The 9,786-nt window shown below is 45.0% G+C and overlaps 1 protein-coding gene across 1 annotated transcript; it reads right to left on the bottom strand.

Moving 5' to 3' along the window:
- Window positions 1-740: 740 nt before the first annotated feature.
- Window positions 741-4,670, bottom strand: LOC124019179 (Golgi apparatus membrane protein TVP23 homolog A-like). The gene is made up of 5 exons (XM_046334566.1): window positions 4,497-4,670; window positions 4,222-4,311; window positions 2,029-2,154; window positions 1,708-1,839; window positions 741-911 (listed from the first exon to the last, which is right to left on the bottom strand). The coding sequence occupies exons 1-5, from the start codon at window positions 4,536-4,538 to the stop codon at window positions 885-887; spliced, it is 417 nt and encodes a 138-aa protein (XP_046190522.1). The 5' UTR covers window positions 4,539-4,670; the 3' UTR covers window positions 741-884.
- Between the last annotated feature and the right edge of the window lie 5,116 nt (window positions 4,671-9,786).

Genomic DNA, 9,786 nt, shown 5'->3' with positions numbered 1-9,786 from the left:
CAGAAAGGTGTGTTTGTTTTATTAGCCACCAGACAGGAAACAGAAAGGTGTGTTTGTTTTATTAGCCATCAGACAGACAGGAAACAGAAAGGTGTGTTTGTTTTATTAGCCATCAGACAGGAAACAGAAAGGTGTGTTTGTTTTATTAGCCATCAGACAGGAAACAGAAAGGTGTGTTTGTTTTATTAGCCACCAGACAGGAAACAGAAAGGTGTGTTTGTTTTATTAGCCATCAGACAGACAGGAAACAGAAAGGTGTGTTTGTTTTATTAGACATCAGACAGGAAACAGAAAGGTGTGTTTGTTTTATTAGCCATCAGACAGACAGGAAACAGAAAGGTGTGTTTGTTTTATTAGCCACCAGACAGACAGGAAACAGAAAGGTGTGTTTGTTTTATTAGCCACCAGACAGACAGGAAATACAAAGGTGTGTTTGTTTTATAGGGCGTCAGACAGACAGGAAACAGATTATAAAAAATAAATAAAATAAAAAATAAATACTGTATATATATATATATATATATATTCATAAAAATATAAAATTAAATCAAAATAATTAAAATGCTGAATATGAAACTGATGTAATTCCAGGAGCTTTGATGTTGATGGGCTTCTGTCCCCTTCTGAGTTCCAGAACATTTCCTGCTCTGTCTGTCACACACACACACACACACACACACACACACACACACACACACACAGACACAGACAGACAGACAGACAGACAGACAGACAGACAGACAGACAGACAGACAGACAGACAGACAGACAGACAGACAGACAGACAGACAGACAGACAGACACACACACACACACACACACACACACACACACACACACACACACGCGCTCAGAGAAGGCAGCTGCAGGTGATTCCTATTCCATCACAGCATTCTGGAGATGATATCAGGCTGAAAGAAGAGGAGACCAATCACACAGGGTCCTGTTCATTAGAGACCAATCACACAGGGTCCTGTTCATTAGAGACCAATCACACAGGGTCCTGTTCATTAGAGACCAGAGGAGACCAATCACAGAGGGTCCTGTTCATTAGAGACCAGAGGAGACCAATCACACAGGGTCCTGTTCATTAGAGACCAATCACACAGGGTCCTGTTCATTAGAGACCAATCACACATGGTCTCCTCTGGTCTCTAATGAACATTAATAACTATGTCATTAATGTCCAGGTTAGTTCCTGTCTGTTTCATAACTATGTCATTAATGTCCAGGTTAGTTCCTGTCTGTTTCATAACTATGTCATTAATGCCCAGGTTAGTTCCTGTCTGTCTGTTTCATAACTATGTCATTAATGTCCAGGTTAGTTCCTGTCTGTCTGTTTCATAACTATGTCATTAATGTCCAGGTTAGTTCCTGTCTGTTTCATAACTATGTCATTAATGCCCAGGTTAGTTCCTGTCTGTCTGTTTCATAACTATGTCATTAATGTCCAGGTTAGTTCCTGTCTGTTTCATAACTATGTCATTAATGTCCAGGTTAGTTCCTGTCTGTTTCATAACTATGTCATTAATGTCCCTGGGGAGGGACTAACCTCTAATCCCTGACCTCTACCACTCCCCAACACTGACTATAACCTCTCACCCCTGACCTCAACGAGTCATAGTCATTATGAAACAGGCAGGGAGGGATTAACCTAGACAACTGACTATAACCTCTCACACCTTCACCTCTAACCCCTGACCTCACCCGCTGGAGGAAGTGCTGTCCCTGCAGGAAGGAGGAAGGGGATGTGGGTGGAGCTTCCTGTCCGCCGTTCTTGCAGCGCAGGTAACCATAGAGATTAGCCCCCTGCAGAGAGATACTGGCTACCACCAACACCTGGGGAGAGAGAGGGAGTATGGAGAAGGTACAGGTAACCATAGAGATTAGCCCCCTGGGGGGAGAGAGGGTGTGTGTGTGTGTGTGTGTGTGTGTGTGTGTGTGTGTGTGTGTGTGTGTGTGTGTGTGTGTGTGTGTGTGTGTGTGTGTGTGTGTGTGTGTGTGTGTGTGTGTGTGTGTGTGTGTTACCAGCCAGTCTGTGTTCAGACAGAACAGGGTCGTGAAGAAGAAGCCGGTCCAGATGAGAGGACAGATGATCAGACCCGACCAGAAGATCCTGGACTCCACCTCCGTACCACCGGCCTGGGGAGAAGTCTACACACATAGACATCAGAAGACTACACACACAGACATCAGAGGACTACACATAGACATCAGAGGACTACACACAGACATCAAAGGACTACACACACAGACATCAGAGGACTACACACACAGACATCAGAGGACTACACACACAGACATCAGAGGACTACACACATAGACATCAGAGGACTACACACATAGACATCAGAGGACTACACACACAGACATCAGAGGACTACACACACAGACATCAGAGGACTACACAACACACAGACATCAGAGGACTACACAACACATAGACATCAGAGGACTACACAACACACAGACATCAGAGGACTACACAACACAGACATCAGAGGACTACACAACACACAGACATCAGAGGACTACACACAGACATCAGAGGACTACACACACAGACATCAGAGGACTACACACACAGACATCAGAGGACTACACAACACAGACATCAGGACACAACACAGACATCAACACACACACAGACAGAGGACTACACACACAGACACAGAGGACTACACACACAGACATCAGACATCAGAGGACTACACACACAGACATCAGAGGACTACACACACAGACATCAGAGGACAACACAGACATCAGAGGACTACACACACAGACATCAGAGGACTACACACACAGACATCAGAGGACTACACACAGACATCAGAGGACATCACACAGACATCAGAGGACTACACACACAGACATCAGAGGACTACACAACACACAGACATCAGAGGACTACACACACAGACATCAGAGGACTACACACACAGACATCAGAGGACTACACACACAGACATCAGAGGACTACACATAGACATCAGAGGACTACACATAGACATCAGAGGACTACACAACACACAGACATCAAAGGACTACACACACAGACATCAGACATCAGAGGACTACACACACAGACATCAGAGGACTACACACACAGACATCAGAGGACTACACACACAGACATCAGAGGACTACACACACAGACATCAGAGGACTACACACACAGACATCAGAGGACTACACAACACAGACATCAGAGGACTACACACACAGACATCAGAGGACTACACACACAGACATCAGAGGACTACACACACAGACATCAGAGGACTACACACACAGACATCAGAGGACTACACACACAGACATCAGAGGACTACACACACAGACATCAGAGGACTACACACAACACACAGACATCAGAGGACTACACACACAGACATCAGAGGACTACACAGACACAGACATCAGAGGACTACACACACAGACATCAGAGGACACACACAGACATTAGAGGACTACACACACAGACATTAGAGGACTACACACACAGACATCAGAGGACTACACACACAGACATTAGAGGACACACAGACATCAGACTACACACATAGACAGACATCAGAGGACTACACACACAGACATCAGAGGACTACACACACAGACATCAGAGGACTACACACACAGACATCAGAGGACTACACACAGACATTAGAGGACTACACACTTAGACACCAGACATCAGACATCAGACACCAGACATCAGACACAAGACACCAGACATCAGACATCAGACTCCAGACATCAGACATCAGACACCAGACTCCAGACATCAGACACCAGACTCCAGACATCAGACACCGGACATCGGACATCAGACACCAGACATCAGACACCAGACATCGGACACCAGACACCAGACACCAGACTTCAGACTTCAGACTTCAGACATCAGACACCAGACATCAGACACCAGACATCAGACATCAGACATCAGACATCAGACATCAGACACCAGACACCAGACACCAGACATCAGACATCAGACACCAGACACCAGACATCAGAAACCAGACATCAGACATCAGACACCAGACATCAGACACCAGACACCAGACATCAGACACCAGACATCAGACACCAGACATCAGACACCAGACACCTAGGCATCAGACACCAGACACCTAGGCATCAGACACCAGACACCAGACATCAGACACCAGACATCAGACACCAGACACCAGACACCAGACACCAGAGTCTCACCTTGCTGTCCTCAAACACCCAGAGGCTCCTCCCATCCTCATCGATCTGGTTCCACCATCGCAGACCCACCAACAACCTGCCTGTCACATTCTGACACACACGTGAGAAAGAGAGGACAAGTGTGTGTGTGTGTGTGTGTGTGTGTGTGTGTGTGTGTGTGTGTGTGTGTGTGTGTGTGTGTGTGTGTGTGTGTGTGTGTGTGTGTGTGTGTGTGTGTGTGTGTGTGTGTGTGTGTGTGTGTGTGTGTGTGTGTGTGTGTGTGTGTGTGTTCTCACCTTAACGGACCAGAAGTCACAGGACAGCAGAGTGATGATCATAATGAAGCAGGAAGTAAAGCTCTTGGTGAACCAATCACAGAGCAGGTAGGTTACTATGGCAGACACTCGGAAGAACAGGTGCAGGAAGGAGGCAAGGGGGTGTCTGGAATGTTAGTCAATCAGCCAGTCAGTAAATCAGTCAGTCAGTCCACAAATTAACTTTTAACAAGCCACACCTGTTAATTGAAATGCATTCCAGGTGACTACCTCATGAAGCTGGTTGAGAGAATTCCAAGAATGTGCAAAGCTCTCAAGGCAAAGGGTGGCTCCTTTGAAGAATCTCTAATCTAAAATATATTTTGATTTGTTTAACACTTTTTGGTTACTACATGATTCCATATCTGTTATTTTATAGTGTTGATGTCTTCACTATTATTCTACAATGTAGAAAATTAGTACAAATTTAAGAAAAACCCTGTCCATACTCATGACTGGTACTATATCTCCATGTAGCCCTATAGATGGTAGGTTCCCTCTCTATTACTGGGTACATCATGTAGACCTATAGAGGGTAGATTCCCTCTCTATTACTGGGTACATCATGTAGACCTATAGAGGGTAGATTCCCTCTCTATTACTGGGTACATCATGTAGACCTATAGAGGGTAGGTTCCCCCTAGTCTCTATTACTGGGTACATCATGTAGACCTATAGAGGGTAGATTCCCTCTCTATTACTGGGTACATCATGTAGACCTATAGAGGGTAGATTCCCTCTCTGGTCTCTATTACTGGGTACATCATGTAGACCTATAGAGGGTAGATTCCCTCTATTACTGGGTACATCATATAGACCTATAGAGGGTAGGTTCCCTCTCTATTACTGGGTACATCATGTAGACCTATAGAGGGTAGATTCCCTCTCTATTACTGGGTACATCATGTAGACCTATAGAGGGTAGATTCCTCTCTATTACTGGGTACATCATGTAGACCTATAGAGGGTAGATTCCTCTCTATTACTGGGTACATCATGTAGACCTATAGAGGGTAGATTCCCTCTCTATTACTGGGTACATCATGTAGACCTATAGAGGGTAGATTCCCTCTCTATTACTGGGTACATCATGTAGACCTATAGAGGGTAGATTCCCTCTCTATTACTGGGTACATCATGTAGACCTATAGAGGGTAGATTCCCTCTCTGGTCTCATCTCCCATACCGGATCTTTACCCCCTAGCGCTCGCTGCATCCTCCTCCTCGGTACTGAAATCCAACTCCACATCCTCCTAGAGGGTAGTGTCGTATTACTGAGACATCATGAAGGCCGCATAGAGGTTAGATTCCCCTCTAGCTCGCCTGATTTCATTAAACATCAGCAACCATAGAGGGTACCTCGCCTACCTGTTTCATGGTGAGCGATAGACGGATAGTTCTGGTCCAGATCCCTCCTAGTCTCTATTTGCTCATTCGTTCTGTTCTGACAGCCGTCCGTCCGTTGTTAATGGTGGACAGAATATAGAGGTGTCGCATTACTGAAACATCCGACTGGAGGTTCCCTCTCTAGTCTCTAACCCATCAAAGAGATAGAGGGTAGATGCTCTCGCATGGGCATCATCTAGAAAGAGGTAGGTTCCTCTTTCTATTACTGTACATCATGAGAATAGAGGGTAGGTTCCCTTTTTTACTGGGTACATTTTTAGATATAGAGGGTAGATTCCCTCTCATTTACTCCATCATTATATAGAGGCTAGATTCCCGGTCTATTACTGGGTACATCATGTAGACCTATAGAGCAGGTTCCCTCTCTGGTCTCTGTTTATGTTTACCCGTTAGGGCTGTTTACGTCCTTACCCGCTCTGAAATCCAACTCCACATCCTCCGTGTCGTCCATCATGAACCGCGCACTCCAACGACCACTAGCTCGCCGGATAAATGATTTCATTAAAACACAACAATGCAACCTCGCCTGCTGTGCGTGGTGAGCGAGATGTTCTGGTCCAGATCTGTCCGCTATTTGCTCATTCGTTCTGTTCTGACAGCCGTCCGTCCGTTGTTATTTCATGGACAGAATAAACAGGTGTATCAAAATATTGTATTCATTTTTATCTAACCCACCTGAAAAGATAGGAGATGTCTTCGCATCAGCATATTTAACAGAGATGCGAACTTTGATTATAAGAAACAGCTACGTTGCTTTTTTATATATATATTTTTCAATATTCAACATTTATCAGTTCATACAGCAGGCTATCGGTCAGTCTGGGCTCTTCAGCTGTTTTTTTGACATTTTGTTTCGTTAGGGACTGTTTAAAATGTTTTAATAGCTTATAGAAATGAATTCACTCCAACGACCGACGGTTCGCGGCTCACCAGCAGCGCCCTAACAACAATACATGCGTGCGTTACAGCCTTGTTGTAAAATGGATTTAATAGTTATAAAATGTGTGTGTGTTGTGTGTACCCCTCACCAATCTACATCATGAAACAGTATCAAAATATTGTATTCATTTTTAAATAGCATTTAAAGTTAAAAGTCTTTGCTATATTTGCTATATTTAACAGACTGCACGTTGATTATAAGACAACAGCTGTACAGTCAATGACATTCACATATTCAACATACAGTTCATTCAGAAAGTATTCAGACCCACTTCACTTTTTTGACATTTTGTTACGTTACAGCCTTGTTATAAAATGACATTAAATTGCCCCCACCCTCACCATCTACACAATATCCCATAATGACATCACAATATCCCATAATGACATCACAATACCCCATAACGGCAAAGCTAAAACGGGTTTTTAGAAATGTTTGCTAACCCAACCCCCACTATTACACACGCCCAGGCCCAACCCCCACTATTACACACGCCCAGGCCCAACCCCCACTATTACACACGCCCAGGCCCAACCCCCACTTTTACAGGCCCACCCCCGCCCAAGCCAACCCAACCCCACTATTACACACCCAGGCCCAACCCCACCCAACCCAGGCCAAACCCCCACTATTACACACGCCCAGGCCCAACCCCCACTATTACACACGCCCAGGCCCAACCCCCATTAGCCCAACCCAACCCCACTATTACACACGCCCAGGCCCAACCCCCATTAGCCCAAGCCAACTCAACCCCACTATTACACACGCCCAGGCCCAACCCCCACTATTACACATGCCCAGGCCCAACCCCCACTATTACACACGCCCAGACCCAACCCCCACTATTACACACACCCAGGCCCAACCCCCACTATTACACACGCCCAGGCCCAACCCCCACTATTACACACGCCCAGGCCCAACCCCCACTATTACACACGCCCAGGCCAAACCCCCACTATTACACACGCCCTGGTCCAACCCCCACTATTACACCCACCCAGGCCCAACCCCCACTATTACACACGCCCAGGCCCAACCCCCCCATCCCAAGCCAACCCCCCACTATTACACACGCCCAGGCCCAACCCCCATTAACCCAAGCCAACCCAACTCCCACTATTACACACGCCCAGGCCCAACCCCCATTAGCCCAAGCCAACCCAACCCCCACTATTACATTAGCCCAAGCCAATGGCATGTACCAGATGCCCAGAAGGCTGTTCACACTTACTGGCCTGAGGCCGAACCACACGACCAACAACATTGGACACTTTATGGAACACAAAGCCTTCACTATCTCATCCTGGAATATCCAAGGCCTGAGGTCATCTGCCATTGGCCTAAAGAGCAGGAACCCGGACTTCACCAAAGAAATCGGTAATACAGACATTGTCATCCTGCAAGAAACCTGGTATAGAGGAGACAGACACACTGGTTGCCCTCCAGGTTACAGAGAGCTGGTAGTCCCATCCACCAAACTACCAGGTGTGAAAGAGGGAAGGACTCAGAGGGTATGCTAATTTGGTATAGAGCAGACCTAACTCACTCCATTAAATTAATCAAAGCAGGAACATTTGGCTAGAAATTCAAAAGGAAATTATCTTAACAGAGAAAAATGTCCTCCTGTGTGCTACCTATATCCCCCACTAGAATCCCCATACTTTAATGAAGACAGCTTCTCCATCCTGGAGGGGGAAATCAATCATTTCCAGGCCCAGGGACATGTACTAGTCTGTGGCGACCTAAATGCCATAACCGGACAAGAACCTGACACCCTCAGCACACAGGGGGACAAACACCTACCTGCAGGTGACAGCATTCCCTCCCCAATATGCCCCCCTAGACACAACTATGACAACATAACCAACAAAAACGGGTCACAACTCCTGTAGCTCTGTCTAAAAATCTCAAATAGAAAACCAAAGAAAATGAACAACAATGACAAATGGTTTGATGAAGAATAAAAAAAAATCTAAGACAGAAATGGAGAATCCTGTCCAACCAAAAACATATAGACCCGAAAAACCTGAGTCTACGCCTTCACTGTGGTGAATCACTAAAACAATACAGAAATACACTACGGAAAAATAAGGAACAGCATGTCAGAAATCAGCTCAATGTAATTGAAGAATCCATAGACTCTAACCACTTCTGGGAAAATTGGAAAACACTAAACAAACAACAACACGAAGAATTATCTATCCAAAATGGAGATGTCTGGAGATGTCTGGGTAAACCACTTCTCCAATCTTTTTGGCTCTTTTACAAAGAACAAAGAGCAAAAACATGTACAGGATCAAATATAGATCTTAGAATCAACTATTAAAGACTACCAGAACCCACTGGATTCCAGAACCTACTGGATTCTCCAATTACATTGAATGAGTTACAGGACTAAATAAAAACCCTCCAACCCAAAAAGGCCTGTGGTGTCGATGGTATCCTTAATGAAATGATCAAATATACAGACAACAAATTCCAATTGGCTATACTAAAACTCTTTAACATCATCCTTAGCTCTGGCATCTTCCCCAATATTTGGAACCAAGGACTGATCACCCCAATCCACAAAAGTGGAGACAAATTTGACCCCATGAACATCAACCTTGGTGAAAATCTCATCTGCATTATCAATAACAGCAGACACGGACATTTCCTCAATGAAAACAATGTACTGAGCAAATCAAATTGGCTTTTTACCAAATTACCGTACAACAGACCATGTATTCACCCTGCAAACCCTAATTGACAACCAAACAAACCAAAACAAAGGCAAAGTCTTCTCATGCTTTGTTGATTTCAAAAAAGCCTTCGACTCAATTTGGCATGAGGGACTGCTATAATGGAAAGTGGTGTTGGGGGTAAAACATACGACATTATGAAAACCATGTACACAAACAACAAGTGTGCGGTTCAAAT

This window comes from Oncorhynchus gorbuscha, unplaced genomic scaffold (genome assembly GCF_021184085.1).
Source record: "Oncorhynchus gorbuscha isolate QuinsamMale2020 ecotype Even-year unplaced genomic scaffold, OgorEven_v1.0 Un_scaffold_753, whole genome shotgun sequence".
In the NCBI taxonomy this organism is placed as follows: Eukaryota; Metazoa; Chordata; class Actinopteri; order Salmoniformes; family Salmonidae; genus Oncorhynchus; species Oncorhynchus gorbuscha.
This window is presented reverse-complemented; position numbering and strand designations above follow the sequence as displayed.